This window comes from Phacochoerus africanus, chromosome 12 (assembly GCF_016906955.1).
Source record: "Phacochoerus africanus isolate WHEZ1 chromosome 12, ROS_Pafr_v1, whole genome shotgun sequence".
In the NCBI taxonomy this organism is placed as follows: domain Eukaryota; kingdom Metazoa; phylum Chordata; class Mammalia; order Artiodactyla; family Suidae; genus Phacochoerus; species Phacochoerus africanus.
Window position 1 is genome coordinate 6,984,397 of NC_062555.1, and position 18,740 is coordinate 7,003,136.

Consider the following 18,740-nt stretch of genomic DNA (forward strand, 5'->3'; position numbering starts at 1 on the left):
AGATCTGCTGAAATCGTGTGCAAGACATGCTATTCACAGGCAGAGAGAACTGTGGAGAGAGAGACTGTGAAAACACAGACACGAATAAATTGCATTCAAGGCCTGTACCAAAGTCTGGAAGAGAAGTGGAATACACACGGACTTTGTGCACAGACAGGTGGCAGCAGGAGAGGGGAAAACAGAGTGGACATTGCATGAGGACGTCAGCGCGTTTACAAGGGTACTCAGAGCAAACAGTCATCCTTTTGGACTCAGTGATCCTTTAGGTTGAAGGGTATTTTTTTTTTTTTGTCTTTTTTGTTGTTGTTGTTGTTCTTATTGTTGTTGTTGTTGCTATTTCTTGGGCCACCCCTGCGGCATATGGAGGTTCCCAGGCTAGGGGTCAAATCGGAGCTGCAGCCACCGGCCTACGCCAGAGCCACAGCAACGCGGGATCCGAGCCGCGTCTGCGACCTACACCACAGCTCACGGCAACGTCGGATCGTTAACCCACTGAGCAGGGGCAGGGACCGAACCCGCAACCTCATGGTTCCCAGTCGGATTCGTTAACCACTGCGCCACAACGGGAACTCCTGAAGGGTATTTTCATAGGATAGAAATCTAGGTTGACAGTTGCTTCTTTTTCTTTCAGCACATTTAGATCTTGCATTTTGGTCGCCTGACCTCCATTATTCCTGATGAGAAATCAGTGGTAATTTGTATGAAATTTCTTATGTTCTAATGTGTCTTTTTTCTGTGGTTATTCTTCAGTTTTTTAAGTTTCTTATTTTTAAAAATTTAATTAAGCTGTGAAAGATATGCACTTACCCTACGTGGGATTTATTGAGCTTCTTGGATATGTGGTTTTGTAGTTTTCATCAGAGGTGGAAACTTTTTGACATTGAGTCACCATTTTTTTTTTTTTTCCGTTTTCAGAGACTCTGATTCCAAGTATGTTTGACCCTTGACATTATCTCACTGGTCACTTTTAGGAACTATTCAATTTTTTCAGCCTCGTTTCTCTCATTTCCTCAATATTTGACATTGCCATGTCTTTATAGAAATTTTCAGTGATTTTTTTTCTTCCTCAGTGTCTAATTTTTGTCAGGCTTATTGTGAAATTTTCTTAAACTGTAATTCCATTTTTTATCATTGACATTATTCTCTTCACAATTTTTTTTTTAAGTATGTGAACATATTTAAAGAACCTGGATTGAAGTTCTTTTCTGAAAATTAATCTCCGTGGTTTGGGGTCTGCTTTTTTACTGATTTTTCTCCTGCTGGCACGTCTTCCTCCTCTTTCAGATGTCTGCTAATGATGTATTGATACTGAACCTTTTGAATTTTGTGAGGTGAAGTATCGGGGCTTTGGAAGTCTTCCTTTAATGAAAGTGGATGGAGTTGGTCTTCGCCAGCAGTTATTTGAGTATCAGGTTTGTCTTTAAAGCCTGTTACATAACTTCGTTATGGAGACGGAGAACAGCCTTAATTACCAAGATGCTGAGACTCCTAAAGTCTCAGAAATTCTCAGGGTGTTCATTAAAGCTTTTCTATTGTGGGTGTTAAGTACTCCAACGTCCCTTAGCCCCGTGTGGGTCTGGAAATTAACGCATATCTCGTGCCTGGCAGCCTTTGTCTGGACTCCTGGAGTTTCATCCTGTGTGTCAGCTGTTTGGCCTTCAGCCAGACTCAAAGCTACCCTCATACGAATTTCTTGAGCTCGCTCTCTCTTTCTCTCTCTCTCTCGTAGTTTGTCTTGCAGACTTCAGCCCTCGTGCTTTCACTGAATGCAGATCACTTTCCTCAACTTAAAAGAGTACTTTTTGCTCTCTTTGAGTACCTCCGTAAACGTCTCAGTCTCTGAATAAGACTTAGATTTCCTTCCTGCACTAAAGTCTTTAAAGAAGGCGGTGGGCGTTGTATGGCTCGTTTTGTCTGTCACTCTTCTGTTAAGAATCACAGGTCTCGATTTGACCCCTAGCCTGGGAACCTCCATATTCCGCGGGTACGGCTCTAAAAAAGAAGCAAATAAATAAATAAATAAATAAATAAATAAATAAATCACGGGTCTAGGTTGCCCATTTTCAGGGTCTGAAAAAAGCTGTATTATATATTTTTCCAGTTTTCAAGTTGTTTATGGCAAGAATTGTGTTGTATCAGTTAACCCATCTTTTACACACACACACACACACACACATACAATATACCTATCATATGTATATATCCTATTATCTTATTGAATGCTATTGTGGCTATTATTGCTCATAGAATTACTCATAGTTTTTCAATTTTTCTGTGTCTCAACAGATTTTTTATAAATATTGTTATTTATTATCTCTGTAAATATTGTGAGTTTTAACAAGCTTTTCCCAATTGTTATACTCTCATTTATTTTGTAGCCTAATACTGTTTTATAATTTCAATACAAAAAGTTGATCATTGGCGTCTTTGTCTTCTTTTCCTTGGCATTAAGAAAAATTAAGAGCACTAAAATGAGGCTCTGTTTCAGTTTCAGACTTATCTTTTGTGAATGCTGTGTATTTGTGTGATTATATTCCTAAGTCTCTTCTTCTTATAACTTTGTATGGAATTTGAACTTGATAGATTTCTGCTGTTAATTTTCATGAGAAATCAATTGTCTTGTATTTTTAGAATGAGCCAGGATTCAAGAAAACTTTCCTAACTTTATTTAATTTCAGTAAATACACTGGTGGTAATATCAGCATTATTGTGTAAGAACAATTTTTAAAATGAATAATTAGTGGATGTTCTTATCATTCCCTGTGTCCCTGAGAAGCAGAATTTTTAGTGTGAAATAAGGGATATATGGATGCAATAGGAAGAGTTTAATTAAAATCTCCTTAGTCTTGAAGTTTGATTGTATCAGTATACATTTAGGAAGTTGTTACTGAGTTGGTTATTGTTTTAATCTTTCGTGTTGGATAAAACTAGGATATATTTTTTCCCTACCTTTTTCCACAGTAAAGTCTTATATGCAGTGACTAATGCTTTAGTAATTAGATCCAGATTGTGGTCTTGAAATGTCAGTTCTCACTAAATGAAGCCTAGGTTTCGTGGTGACATTGCTGAGATCTGAGACAGGAAATACACAAGCTGAGCCTGGCAAGTCTTGTCATATCAATTAGAAAGTACACTATCAAAGGCTATTGGAGTCAATTCAAAATTATTCAAAGGCCAACTCTGCTAGTCTTCCACTAACCAAAATGAGCCACTTGAATTTCAATAATTTTAATAATTAGAATGGATTGAATAGGTCAAACTTAGTTACATCTATGGGTGCATAGTGATATTTGAAATTAATTGTCTACCTTCAGAGGATTATAGAAATTAACCCATTAGGAGTTCCTTGGTAGCTCAATGGATTAAGGATCCAGCATTGTCACTGATGTAGCCCGGGTCACTGCTATGGCATGGGTTTGACCCCTAGCCAGGGAACTTCCGCATGCCACTGTTGCAACCAAACACCAGACAAACAAACAACAACAAAAGAAGATTTTAACCCAATAAAATGAAGACTGGTGAATAAAGGGAAAAATTAAACAGTTATCCTGCCATTCTTACTAACTCTGCCACGGATTAACCATACAGTGGATGAGAGGACATATGTCTTTATTGAAGTATTCTAATAAACAAATAAAAGTGAAATAAAGCATCAAAAACTCAAGCTTTTAAACCAACAACACGTGATTAGACACAGACGTTAAGCTTCCGTGGCAGCTATGAGCATAAAAAGAGAGACAGGCGGACATTATATATTTCCTATAGCCTTGCCATATGCTATGTATGGTTTTCCAAAGAGATCATATCTGAGTTTGATCCAGTCTCTGGACCCAGCTGCCTGGGGCCCTGCGGGAATGAAAGAGGACAGAGGACAGAGAAACACATCAAACTGCATCATGATGGTGCAAGAAGCGAGATCCAGACTTGGGGGGAAATTAGAGCCTGGTTCTTCAGCTGCCAAATTGAAGGGAAAAGGAGATTGAAATAAAGGGGAATGGATCTGTCTCTGTGCATTGAATGAAAAATATAACTCTATAAAGACAAATAGATCTTCTCAAATAAAGGACTAATCATCTAATTAGTTCTACCTTAAAGTCTGAGTGTTTGATGTTATCTAGGAAAAACCCATGTTCTACTACCAATCAAGTAGTCAAAATCACGTCCTATTTTACTAGCCATTTTGAAGATAAACCACAGGAGGAAAGGGAACTCTAAAAGAACTTACATTCCAGAAAACTCACCAAGTCTCCCTCTCCGTAATCCTTCCCAGACTACTCCCAATCAGAGCAATTTGGTTATTTTTCCACATAGCAATGCAGTGTGAATAGTGGCTCACAATAGTTGCTCCAAAATTCTGAGGATGCTAATTTGAAAATAAAAATATGACTGCTCTTACTTGTAATAATAATAAAACAAAATTAAACAGAAAATAAATTCGTTAACTACCTCAAATGCAAGATGGGGAAAGAGACTAACATTCTTAATGTTTCCACAATGAAAATGTTACATCCGGTTTATTAAGGAAACTCACGAGCAGAAAAGCAGCCAAGAGCACACAGTCTTCCACACTTGCATTGTTCCAGGGCAGACGTGCCCTGGACACTTCTGGGGAGAATGCAGTTTCCCCTCAGTCCCTCAGAATAGTTATAAGGGAAGGAGGAAGTATAGCATCTGTGTATCAGCGGACGTGTCTTTGTTGAGGCAGTGCTCTTATTGGAAGGGGAGAGCCTCTAGAATTGACTACTCTTCCACTAGTTATCCCACCACTGCCATGCTGAGTCATTCCTAAGCTACAGAAGAAGAGGAAATGACCACCGGGGCCATCCAGAATTTTCTCTGCGTATTCCCTAGTGCCATGCAAGATACAAGGCCTCACTCAGCTTCATGATACGCCTCAAGCCCACCTTGTCAGCCTCTTTTCTCACCCCATCCCTGCTGCCCTTTCAACCCCAGCATTCCATCCAGTCGTACAATGGATCAGGCTATTTTCCAGCACCTTGTCTTTATCATGTCAGGGAAAATATGTAGAGACCTTGAAATGGGGAAAAGATTACTGAGTGTCCTGCCCAGATCGCCCTTTGGAGTTCTCTTCCCTTCTCATGGTCCTGGGGGTATTCTACAGTTCTGTGAATTGTTGAACGCTGATAGTAATGCCCATGCTTCTTATTCACACAAACGCAGAGGAACTCAGTGGAGACGCACTTGACCACTGCCCTCTGAGTATGGATGAATGCTGTATCTGTTTGTAAAGTCATTTTAGCCTTCCCGATGGCCAGTATGTGTGTGTGCGGAATTCTTTTTTTTTTGAACCAACTATACCATCGCACTAACTGTCTCATTAACTAGTAAGTTAAAATCTTAGACATGTATTTATTTTGTATTTGGGTGAGTCATGATTTAAGATATCTGAGATACCCTGCAGTACACAGAATAGACAGGCAACAGGGATCTACTGTTTAGTCCAGGGACGTTTACTCAGTACGGTACAGGAACTTACATGGGAAAGAATCTGAAAAGGAATGGATGTATGTGTAGGTATAACTGATTTCTTTGGCTGTAAGCCTGAAAGTAACACAACATTGTACATCAACTATACAGCAATAAGATGTTAGAAAGTGCCTTTTAACAAAATAGTTGGCCCCTCCTTTCTAGATAGCTCTATCCTGTTGTCCACTTGAAAACCGTGATTAACCTTTAAATATTAAGCTTGAGCATGGCATTGTTTTGCCTTCAAAACTGTTTAAAACTTAACTAGCTAAAACTGAATATACCCTTATCCACTGTAGTTCACTGTATGCAATATATGATTTCATAATAAGAATTGCAAGATTCTGTTGTTCATTTGGTCACCTGTTTTTTTTTTTTTTTTTCTACTTGATTTTAGCCTCTGACTCTAGGAATCTTTTTTCTTTTTTCTTTGTTTGTTTGTTTCTTGTTTTTTGACCATGCCCACAGCATGTGGATTGAATCTGCACCACATCAGTGACCTGAGCTACTGCAGTGACAACGCCAGATCCTTAACCCACTGCACCACAAGAGAACTCTTTCACTTTTGTAAATGTAGCACACAGCATTCTGCCAGGAACACAGGGAACTATTATTACATAGGGTAATACCAAAAAAAAAAATGGTGAAAACTACGAAACAAACACATGCCATAAAGAATTATTAAAATGCTAACACACTTAGAAAGTAATACTTTGCAGATCACCTAGAGGCCCCATCCTGTGTCCACCAAAATTACAAATCCTCTGTTTCCCCATGGATAACCCTTATCCTGAATTTCATAATGATCACTTTGTGTTTAGTTTTTTAAGCCAGATATTCATGATTTGATATTATATTTCCCCTTTCCCTTTTTAAAATCAATATGGCTTTTAAATCTCTTTCAAAAGGTTCCTCCTCAATCCTTTCCTTTCCTTACAATTTATTGAAAAACAATAGTTTTTCCCATCCTCTAGACCTTCGTACATTCACAGTGCAGTGCAACATCTTCCTTTGCCTCTGAATGATACTTACAGGTAACATTATAGCAGGTGTGATGAATACTTCAGGAATTATAGGCATAACTGTCTGTGTCAAACCTATGTACATTGTAATTGTATGACAAAGTTTTAGCACATCCAATGCCTTGCCAAAATGAGAATTTCAAGCTTTACATCTCGACTGAAATTATTTTTATTTCCCTTTCATAATTCAATGTATTTTAGTTTTTATGTCATTGTCAAATATAAAACTTCATTCAACATATCCCAAAGGATTTAAAAAACTTGCCTTTATAAATTCATAGAATCAGAGCTGTGGATGAATGTCAACCAATACTTGAGAGAATCCAGAATGAAAAAAAATTACAGCATGTTAATGGCAGAGTTGAAACTGGCATTTGGTTTTTATAACTTCCAGGCCTTCCCTAAGCTCATCTACAAGTGGCTAAAAGCTCCGGGCTGGGAAAATGCTCTGCTCATGCACCACGTAGAGCACCCATCTCTTTGGTTGTGACCCGATTCCCACAAGTTTCCTTTTCCTCTCCCACAGGGACTTCATCCTGCAAGTGGACAAAAGCTGCCATCAGCCTGCCTGTCCTCCAGCTCTGGTCCTGGATGGTTTTCCCACCCTCTCTGCTCTATGATTATGCGGTTCAGGGGTGTTCTTTCCCACCTGTGGTCCTGTAAAGGCTTCTTTTCTAAGGCTTACTTGCTATTTTTGCTAGGACTCAAATAATACATATATTGTAAATTTTTAAACTTGATCAGAAATTTATTTTATTTGTAATAAACTTTTTTACTTTGGAAGGATTATAGACTTACAGAAACGTGAACAGAGATAATCCAGCGGTTGCCAGATACTCTCGCCTATAGCTTTTATCCTTGTTAACATCTTATGTAATCCTGGCGCCTTTGTCAAAACCAAGAGGGTAACGCTGGTTTCTTACCATGAGCTAAATGGACTTTATTTGCATTTCATTATTTTCCACTAACGCCCCTTTTCTGTCTCAGGTTCCAGTGGAGGATTCTGCATGGCATCTATTATTCATGTCTCATTGGTTGCCTCTGTCCATGACACTGTCTCCGTCTTTCCCTGTGGCTTGTGACCTTGGCAGTTCTAAGAAGTACTGGTCAGGGATTTTATAGAAGATTTCCCAATTTGGGTTTGTCGGATTTTTTATCATGACTTTGAGGGAGGTTACGGACTGGGGAGGAGATACCAAAGAGGTGCATTCCTTCATCACATCACATCAGCGGGCGCTCACTGCACCGCTGACCTGTCTCCTGGCAGAGGTGAAGTTGGCCAGTTTCTCCACTGCAGAGATCCCCTCCTGGTCTTTTTATGCACCATCCTTGGGAAGCACCTCACAAAGTTCAGCCCACACTTAAGACTGAGGAGGGCAAGATTAGATTCCCCTCCTCCTCTGCAGTGTGGGCCGGACTTTGTAATTTGCCTCTACACAAATTATTATTATTACTTTGTCTTTTTAGGGCTGCACCTGCGGCATATGGAGCTTCTCAGGCCAGGGGTCAAATCAGAGCTGCAGCACCGGCCTACCCACAGCTGCAGCCACACGGGATCCTTAACGCACTGGGTGAAGCCAGGGATCAAACCTGCTTGCTCGTGGATACTAGTCAGACCCATTTCCACTGAGCCACAACGGTAATGACCACAATTTATTTTTAATCCTTTTGTAAGGAAGATTGTTTTCTTTCTTTTCTTCTATTTATCCAATAATTTATGTTGTCAGTATGTTTATCTTTTGAGTTACAATCTATCATGGCAGTATTTATTTTGTTATTCAATTGTTCCAACTTCAAATTAGCTCCTTGCTACAAGCCTTTTAAGAGGTCAAAGGCACTTAATTTCTCAACTATCACTGTGGGAAGCAAAAAAAACCATTGTTAGGTATCAACAAATCCCAAGGAAAAAAAAGCAAATTTCTGTGGTGGATTTTTGCCAATTAAAAAAACCTTTGGAAAATATCATGCACTTTTCACTGTAGTTTGAAGGTCGATAGAATATCATAAGTCCTTTTATACTTTAACACTCAGTTTTAAAATTAGTAATGTTTTGGCATACTTTATTATCCTTTTCATATTAATTTTTGAAATCTGATTAAGTGTTTGAAGACAAAAATCCCAGATGCTAAAGTGTCGCTTTAAATATTTCAGTATATTTCTAAGGAATATTAAATTTTTTTTAGGACCACACCCATGCCACGTGGAAGTTCCCAGGCTAGGGCTTGAATGGGAGCCGCAGCTGCCCGCCTACACCACAGTCACACCAGATCCAAGCCATTTCAGCAACTTAACACCAAGGCTCATGGCAACACTGGATCCTTAACCCTCTGAGCGAGGCTGGGGCTGGAATTTGCATCCTCCTGGATACTAGGCGGGTTTGTAACCCGCTGAGCCACAACAGGAACTCCCAAAGAATATTTTCTAGATAACCACAACAGCATTACCATCTGTAAAAAATGCCTGGATATCTTCGCTAAACCCAGTCTATATTCAAATTTCTTTTATTGCTCACACATATCTTCCTATAGTTTGTTTTAATCAGCATCCAAAAATATGTCCACACGTTGCAGTTGTTAGTTATACCTCTTAAGCCACTTCTGGTGTAGAACACATCTTGTCTTGCCCCATCAATTTTTCATTTACTTACCAGTTGAAATAGATGGGTCACATATGGATTTGTGTCTCTTGGTTGTATTTTTTTAAAATTGAAAATTAGAACTAGGAGTTCCCGTCGTGGCGCAGTGGTTAACGAATCCGACTAGGAACCATGAGGTTGCGGGTTCGGTCCCTGCCCTTGCTCAGTGGGTTAACGATCCGGCGTTGCCATGAGCTGTGGTGTAGGTTGCAGACGCGGCTCAGATCTCGCGTTGCTGTGGCTCTGGCGTAGGCTGGTGGCTACAGCTCCCATTCAACCCCTAGCCTGAGAACCTCCATATGCCGCAGGGGTGGCCCAAGAAATAGCAACAACAACAACAACAACAACAACAACAACAAAAGACAAAAGAAAAAAAAAAGAAAGAAAATTAGAACTAAAGACTTGATGGTGTTTAGTTTCAATTTTTTTCGTTCGAATACCTCATTGATGGAGGGGTTCCTGTCTTAGTGCAGCACATCAAGAAAACTTTGATGACTGAATGGAGATGCTAAGATAATTCAGTGGGTTCAGGTGGTAGCAAAACATGTCCTACATTGTATCATTGTGATGAGCTTGGGGTACACGGACATCTGGTAAACATTCAGTCTCTCATCAGCTCTTGACCAAATGTCTGTGGGATATATTCGTGATCCGTGTCAAATCGATCATTTAATAAGGATCACTACAAAATGATATTTTCTATTCTAATCCTTCCACTTAATTTCCGGGATTTTCTGTAAAGAACTTCTTATTGCCAGGATCTTTTGGATTATTCCAAACTACAGTTCATTTGAAGGACCTGGGCAATACTTATTTTGGCCCCTATAATTACCATAATATGAGTTGTTTAACAGTGAGGACGTGTTCCCACAGCACTTAGGCTATTTTGTGTGTACTTACTTGCTCTCTCTCTTACAGTATCATTATAAATGTGTGGGTCTTTATTTGTTCCATGCAGATTTCCCTCATCTATTTTTCCATTATTTTGCATAAAAATCTCATAGTGTTCCTTTGGGTGGTTTCCAATCACCTGCCAACATAAATAAGGCTGCAGTCAATAGTCCTGTGCTCATGTCATTCAATTTCTGTACCAGCGTATTTTGTAGCTAGACGTGGTTTTTGTGTTGCTGAACCCAATTCCTCCGTGCCTGCGCGGAGGGCGTAGGACCCCTACACGCACCAACAAGCAGTTCTTGGGACTCCAGCTGGTTGTTCTACAATTCAACTTAATTTAGTGCTATCTACCCAGAGACAGCATCAGATTCCACAGGTTGAGGGCTTAATCCTACAACACTGCCCCACCCCCTTCTGATGCCAATCACAAGCCCCTGGGCTTCTGATAGGTCGGCTCTAGATTGGAGGGTCCAATCACCTCCTCCGTGGACTTCAGTCACTTGCACTTTTGATCAGCGAGCTGTAAATCACAGGTTCCATGATACTCTCCTCAGATTTAAGTTGCTAGAGCCGCTCACAGGACTCCGAGAAACATTTTACAGATTAGATCACTAGTTTATTATAAAAGGACATCAGTCAGGACTAGCCAGATGGGAAGAGATGCTTAAGATAAGGTATGGGAATGGGGTACCACTTCCATGCCTCTCCAGGTGTGTCACTCCCTCCAAATAACCTTCTCCTTTGGGATTTTTATGAAGGCTTCATCACACGAGCAGGGCTTCATTACACAGGCAGGGCTCTGTAACAGAGGCCGCCTTTGCTGTTGTAAGGACTTTGCCAGACCCCAGCTCTAAAACTTTATTCAGGTTAAGGAAGGGGCACCCACTTCAGCCTTCCTATCTGGCTTAAAGGGGTGGGAAACCCAAGCATTTAGGATCAGGGCTTCAAGGAAGTCCATTCGGGAATCCTGCAGCCAAAAAAAGAAATAGGGGGTGGAAGGCAACAAGGCTGGAGAAAAACTTTTGAAGGTCATACCTCCAAAAAGAGAGGACTATCAAATGAATGAGATTTAATCAGGAAGATCACAGACTGTTCTTCCCTCCACCTCACCTCCACACCAACAGAGCTGAGGTACAATAAAAGCGGAAGAACCATAAAGTACAGAATCTATGAGAAAGGATACTTCACAAAGCCCAAAGGCAAGTGAAGACATCAAATCAAGGACACTGAGAAACTTGAATTAGGATCTCCCATTGTCTCTTTGTAGGAGAAACTGCGTGTGACATTCTCTTCCATAGAATAAAAGCTTTCAGGGAGACCACACTGTATCATCCTGGCGTGTTTTACTCTGGGAATGAACTGAATAGGTTGTCAGCAAGGTGTTTTGAGTGAAGACATGGGTAAACATGACAAGCATGTTTTCACGTGAATGGACTATATAAAGGAATGACGAGAAACCCAGAGGCTTAAAATCTTTAACTTATTATTTCACTGAAAATATCCACTTGTAAATGTTGCGGTTTCTTCCGGTTCGCATGGTTCCCACTTACTATAATGAGTGGCTCCATCAGTGGAGGCCAGTAATGATTAAGTATATGTTACAGTTGTAGGCACCTCTGTTGGAAATTTCCCCATAATTTTGTTATTTTTAATTTCATGAACATTTCACACAGAGTCCTGGAGTGTTTTTGTAATGAAATTCCCTCTCAACTCCACATGCTCCATATTCACTCACACCATTTTGTTTTTTTTTTTTTTTAATGTCTTATTTTTACTTTACTGAATTAGGAACGCTGGCATTTACAGAAGAAATGACAGAAGTGGCACAGGCACCCAAGGACCAGGATGGCAGCTTCTTCGGTAAGCTGTGCTGCAAACCCCAATATCAGTCCGCCCTCAATGAAAAAGCCGGATTCCAAGTCTTCCTCAAAAGGAGCTGGTGGAGGATGTCTGGCGCCTTGAGAGAGAGACCCTCAACCCCACGGCCAGCAGATGAGAGAGCAGAAGAGAAGAAAAAACAAAAGCCCAAACCAAACAAAAACCAAAACCCCTTTAGGTATTCTGCAGAAAAGCACGCCCTTCCTTCCCAACATTCACGTTCCTCGGGCTGCGGCCGTGGGATTCGGGCGGCTCAAGAGGACCTCTGCGGGGAGAGGGTAGGTCCAGTCTCGGGCCCAGCCCGAGGTTTTCTCTGAGACGCTCCCTGGGTCTCTCCTGCTGTCCCGCCGTCTTCCCCGGACCGAGCTGCAGGCTTCATCAGCGCTCCGTGGGTCTCTTTCGGAAGCGCTGTCGCCGCCCCGCGGGGTCCGGGAGCGAGGGGGCGGTCGCCGCGAGAACTCGTGGGGCTCCTCCGTCCAGAGTCGGGCCGCGCAGCCGGCAGCAGCTTCTCCGTGTCCGCCCTAGAGACAGAAACAGAGTCGGGAACCCCGTGCGCCCCCCCGAGACACCAGCAGGCCCCGGGGCGCCCCTCCTGCAGCCCGGGCGTCTCGCCAGGACACCTGGCGCCCCGGCGAGGGCGGGTCGGACGGCGGGTCGGCGTCGGGGCCGACGTCGGGGTCAGCGGAGGCGTCGGGGTCCACGTCGGGGTCAGCGGGCCCTGGGCCGCGGCGGAGGGAGGGCGAGCGGGAGCGCGCAGCCCGGCGGCTCGGCCCGGGCCGGCTTTCTCCCTGCGCCCGGCGCTGCTGCTTTTTGGAAAGGTGAAGACAGCGGCAGTTTGGGGGGCGTGTTCCCATGTCCGTCGTTTTCCGCTGAACCGGCTGAAAGCCCGTGATTCCCCGCCTCCAGGCTTCCTTCTGCGAGGCCTAGCTCGTCCTTAACGAGTCTACGAAGGGGCGGCCTCTGAGACGCAGGCGCAGCGGAAACCTTTGGTTTGACCCTGCTCTTTGCGCCTGGCACCTTGCGACCCCGAGTTCCCTGGGCGTTGGTCGAAAACGCTTGGCTTGTTTGTTATACTAGAATATAGGCGGCTGCAATGAGGGGTACTTAGGCTGTAGAGCAGGTGTCAAAGTGGAGAAGGAAGCTAATGAGGAACACAGTGCGTGTGTATCTAGAGCGAGAGGCTTATAGAGGTTCCCAGGCTAGGGGTCGAATCGGAGCTGCAGCCGCCAGCCTACACCAGGGCCACAGCAACGCGGGATCCGAGTCTGCGACCTACACCACAGCTCACGGCAACGCCAGGGACCGAACCCGCAACCTCATGGTTCCTGGTCGGATTCGTTAACCACTGAGCCAGGATGGGAACTCCCTGGATTCCTAATGAAGGCAGGAGACCCTCAAATTCTAGGTGACCAGAATTTATCCTTACAACAGAAATAAAGCTAAAAATAATATACAAGACATAAATTATTTTGTATTTTTTTTTTTTTTGGTCTTTTTGCCTTTTCTAGGGCCACCCCCACGGCACACGGAGGTTCCCAGGCTAGGGGTTGAATCGGAGCTGTAGCTGCCAGCCTACGCCAGAAGCACAGCAACACGGGATCCGAGCCACATCTGCGACCTACACCACAGCTCACAGCAATGCCGGATCCTTAACCCACTGAGCAAGGCCAGGGATGGAACCCACAACCTCATGGTTCCTAGTTGGATTCGCCAACCACTGAGCCATGACAGGAACTCCTATATTTTGTATTTTTAAACCACTTGTTTGTAAGGTATTTAAAAATGGCTCATGGGAAGTTTATAAAAATGAGTAAAAGACCAAAATTCGACGTTTTCCTTCCAGCTTTGTCCAAGTCCAAGAAACTAAGAGAAATGGTATTTAAGTGACATTAGTGTTGGATTCAGTGGAAAGCTAGGTTTTTGAGCAAGATGGTTCGTCTGGCTTTTTTTAATGACTGGATACCATCTTCTTTTAGGCCCTCTCATTTTTTGCTCTTTTTCTGTGCCTGTCACACAAATTTGGTCACTTAAGCACCTGAGTTGCCTTGACACTGAGCTAGAAGTGCTCTTGACCAGAGACACAGGGAGGAAGTGCCCTGGTTTTAAACACATAACTAGATTCCTGGTTTATTATCTTTTTGCAGCTGTGGAAGTCCATCTTCTAGGGCCTCACCCCCTGGGACTTTACTGTCAAAGTTGGGCTCCTGACAAAAATAGGTGTCAGTCATGGGCCTGAAGTTAGCCTGTCACCTTGAGAGGCTCTGTCAGTCACCAGCTAACCTCCCTCTGAGCTCTCTTTTTTTCCAAAACGCCAAGGTTTCTTTTGTGGGTTTTTTTTTCCTCCTCAATTTAAACCGTCAGAGATATGCATTCAGATGCAGAGCAAGTGACTAGCCCTTTCTTAACCTTCCGTGTGTAGATTGTTTTAATAACAAAATTATAGTTACTGATCTTTTCTGCTGCCGTTCCCAGAATAAATTCTTCGTTTCCTTTCTAACTTAATGCCATCCCCCAGGGATTTCTTCTCCCACAAAGTCCCCAGCTCTTTTTGGGGTTTACTCACAGTTGCCCATGGGTCATGTCGTCTCATTGGTTGTTCTGCCCTATGAATCAGCACCACGACGAGCAAGTCAGAGTGCAGGTGAACCTATAATGGCCTCGATTGTACCCTCTTGGTACAGTCCTTTGCTCACTCACCATCCTCCTGTTTTCCTCCTGTCTGAGGAAAAGCAAGACTCTCTTCCCATGTTTACCTTCACGACACGAGTCATTATGCTGCAGTTATGCTGGGAAAGGGCTACCTTAATTCATTGCTAGTTCACCTGAGTTCTTTCTAGGTTCATGAAAATATACGTATTCATTAAAGGCATACACCTTAGCAAACTCTTAGCGGTTTCCAATTGCTGCTGTACCAAATTACCACAAACTTAACGGCTTAAGATGACACAAATTTATTCTCTTACAGTTCTGGAGGTCAGAATTTCAAGATGTGTCTTCATGGGCTAAAGTCAGCATCAACAGGGCTGTGTTCCTTCTGGAGCTCTAAAGGTAAATCCATTTTCTTGCTTTTTACAACTTCTAGAAAGCACTTCTTCCCCCCTTCAGGTGCACAGGCTCCTTGGAGTAAGTCTGCACTTCAGACACCTGTGGTAAAACCCAGACTGCAACTCGTTCCTAAAAGTCAGAAACTTCTCACATCCATCTCCTCCGTCTCCGTCACCAGCACAGTGTTTGGTTCCGATATTTCAGGGCGCTGTAAAATGCAGTTGTCTCGCTTTTGACAGTTAAAAAAAACCCCAAAGACCTAGAATCTGCAAGGGAAAGTATTGAAAATTCTGAAACAGAAATGTGCAGGTGAATTGATGTTGCATCCCCGTCTCTACTCATTCAGTGTACAGAATTAAGATAGGCTCTTTAAATACGACTTGATAATGTAACCCACAGCCTCTTAGAAAAAATTCTAAAAGCTCTTGCACCACATGCATATTTAAATTTTACTTCTAAATTAAGCCTTGAAGAAATATAGTGCCTGTTTATGATAAACTGGAGTTCCGTACAAGTGAAGACTATTTTGTAGGCATTTATAATAATATTAAATTCTCTACCTAAAACCAGAAGCTGTTTCGTTGAGTAGTTGTCTATGCTGGAGAGGTTACTGTGCTTTATGAAAACGTAATTGGAAAATAACTTTTACAAAAATACAAAGAAGACATGCGATGAGGTACCTAAAGCTCAGTTCCAACAGGCAACTAATGCACCATGGATTGTCTTAGCTTTGCGTTTGATTTTCTGTTTTCTTCTGCTCTGTGCTTTTGGTCTGGCTGCCATTTACTAGAATATCTATTAGAAAAAATAAGCGAATTTAAAATTGTAAACAGTCATTATGTTGTGAAAAATTCCCTTGCTGAGAATTATTAAATAGTCATATGCAGACTGAATTACACACCTAAAGTGATGGCTTAACTGAGACCGGGAAATTTAAATTAGTAAATCGAAAAGGTCAGTATTTAATTACATGGTTTGGCTAACAGAATAAATCTCTTCACCTGTCCTATTCATTTTACTAGATACTATTTTAGAAATTTTATCTCAGTGAAGATTTGGCCAAGGACTCCTAAATTTTTAAGTCGTCTCCCAGGTTTTCTAGGATGAGGAGTCTGAAGTTGCATTTAACCGGATATATTGTGCATGTTTCTTTCAGCCTTTTCTGTTTGGAGGACTGTGGTATGAATTTACTTTGAAATAACTCTTGATCTGGATTTAAGATTATCAAGAGCCTAGCGATGCAGAAATGACATTAACCATTTATGATTCTGCGATAGTTAAATTTTCCTCAGATCCGATGGAGAAGAGAGAGTATAGAAGAGAAAGATCCTGGCGTGTTTCCATTGCTACGGGCTAAGGACACAGGGCATTTACAGACTAAATAGGGCGTGAATTTTAGTTTATGTGCCCATTATAGCCACTGTGGACAGGAAACAGGATGCACACAGTGTGAGACATGACCTGCAGAGTCACTTGAGGCTTGTTCTCTGAGGTTCGCCAGGGCCACTGCCATTAACAGCCTGTGTAAGTAGGAGCCTAAACAGTGTGGTGGGGTTTTATTGACATAGCTAAACACTGTATTAAGAATGGATCCTTCCTCATTCACTTCGTGTAAATAATCATCGAACCTTTTCTCACAAGAATATTAATATTAATTAATCTCTGAGATCTGGCAATACTTAGGCAGAGCATATTACTTTCCATGGGGTGTTAAATATATTTTTAAAGTATATTGCTAGTACACAGGGAAATCTACATTGTAAGTGAGAAGTCATACGATATTTAGGAATGCTGTGATGGAACTTTTTTTATAATGATTTTTATTTTTTTCCGTTGTAGCTGATTTGCAGTGTTCTGTCAATTTTCTACTGCACAACAAGGTGACCCAGTCACACATACACGTACACATTCTTTTTTCTCACATGATCATGCTCCATGTGGTGGAAATTTATTTGACTCTTTTACATGATGTTTTTTGAATTGAGAGAGACTTTTAGCTTCTTTCCTGAAAACTAGGCAGAGGCAAGAACAGGGGTTAGCCTGGATTAGATATTGAGGTCTCCAGCAATGGGATAGCAAATCATGTTTCTATTGGTTAGATGGTACATTTTGAGGATTCATTTTAAAACAGTGATGGGTAGCTGTGACGAACACAGATCTTAGTCCAAATCTGTCCTGAGCTCACACATTGCCAGCTGTGTCACCTGCAGGTCCCTTTGCCTCACTCTGCTGCCATGTGCTCATTTTATAAATGATGGTGATAATGGTGCACACGTGACGAGGGTTTCTTGAGGATTAAATGGGTTAATACAGCTAACCCATTACTTCAAATGGCTTAAAACCTTGCCTGTCATCTTCTAAGAGCTTTCTGGAAAAAAAAAAAAAAAGTATTCGCTTATTATTTGAAGTGCCCGAGCATCCCAGGTACTGTTGCTGGAGCCTCAAAGAGGAGTAGGTTGTGAGCCCTGTTCTTAAAGAGCCTGCACTGCACGGCAGTGATGTGTACAGATCACCTGCATGTGGTGTGTTCAGGGTTAGAGGTGAAACCCATGCTGGTTGCAATGGCAGAAGTTTGCTTGTGGGTTTGCAAATGGAATATCTGAGCTGCTTATTGAAGATCAGACGTTGTCCACGTGAAGAAGCTGGGCAAGGGCATTTCATTCAGAAACCTAGCGTGAAAGCAGACGCCGAAGGATGAGCGACCATGATGTCTGCAGGGAACCTGGAGTGATTCCGAGTCAGAAAGCTTCATCGTGGGGCCACACCTCCGGTGTCCCACTTCTCCTGCCTTGGTCCGATCAAAAGAAATCAAATGTTTTTCTGTTGGTCATGGAGTCTGCAGAGCAGCACAGGGCACACCGTTCCTTTTAGGTTCAGCAGACCTGGGAACAGGGACTTGGGAACAGGTCCTTTACTTGAGAAATGATCCTGGGACGCACCGGTGAAAAAGTGCTGAAAAAGAAACAGACAGAGAAGCAAATGAGGTGTGTGTTAATAAGCGGGTTTTTCTTTTGGGCAACTGGAGCTCAGTCCCACTGGCAGTCCTCAGAAAATGTGTGGAGCGTACTTCTGAAGCATTCCAGGGGAGGCTGGGGAGCCTGGGTGTTCATTCACCCCTTTCCACCCCTTCACACACCCCACTGGTGGAAGGTTTCACCTCCATGCAGTCGCTCTCCTGATCCTCAGCTGCTCCTGCCTTTAGTCAGCAAGCTCTTGTGGAGCTAGAATGAGCTCTCGTGCAGAGATGCAATTTGAGTGGGATGCGGTCAGCATTCTCTAAACTGTCTCCTGCAGCTGCAGGGGGTTCGGGGGAGACTTGGAGCTGGGCAGGAGGGGCCCACCGACGGCACACGTTCCGGTGAGCTGTCAGCCTCTGAAGATTTGATTCTGTGGCCCCTGGTGAGAAGAATGAGGCAGGGGCTGCCTGGAGACTTGAGAGAGGGGTGGAGAAACAGGGAAAGGAGGAATCTTTGAACTTCTCACTGACCAGGTCCTGCTGGCAGTTTGTCCTTTATTATTCTAAAGGAAGCCCTTTAAAGTGGTTATCATAGCATGTAAACTCCTTCAATTTGCATTTTGGACCATTGTCTTAGATTGTAAACATTATCCTCAACTGGAAAATAACAAAAATTTAGCTGCTTTGTGAACGTGGTTTAAGAATGGCTCTCGGCCCCACACATGGAGATCTGGGACTTAGCATTCATTTCTGTATTGTAATTTAATTCAAACTGAACTTACTTTTGAACGTATTTTAACTTGGTGAAAGACTAAGTATATCA

The 18,740-nt window shown here is 42.5% G+C and overlaps 1 protein-coding gene across 1 annotated transcript; it reads right to left on the bottom strand.

Annotated features, from left to right (window-relative positions):
- Positions 1–12,169: 12,169 nt before the first annotated feature.
- On the bottom strand, positions 12,170–14,496 carry LOC125112431 (translation initiation factor IF-2-like). Its single transcript, XM_047754621.1, has 2 exons — positions 14,480–14,496; positions 12,170–12,722 (listed from the first exon to the last, which is right to left on the bottom strand). Exons 1-2 carry the CDS (start codon positions 14,494–14,496, stop codon positions 12,170–12,172), a joined length of 570 nt encoding a protein of 189 aa, XP_047610577.1.
- Between the last annotated feature and the right edge of the window lie 4,244 nt (positions 14,497–18,740).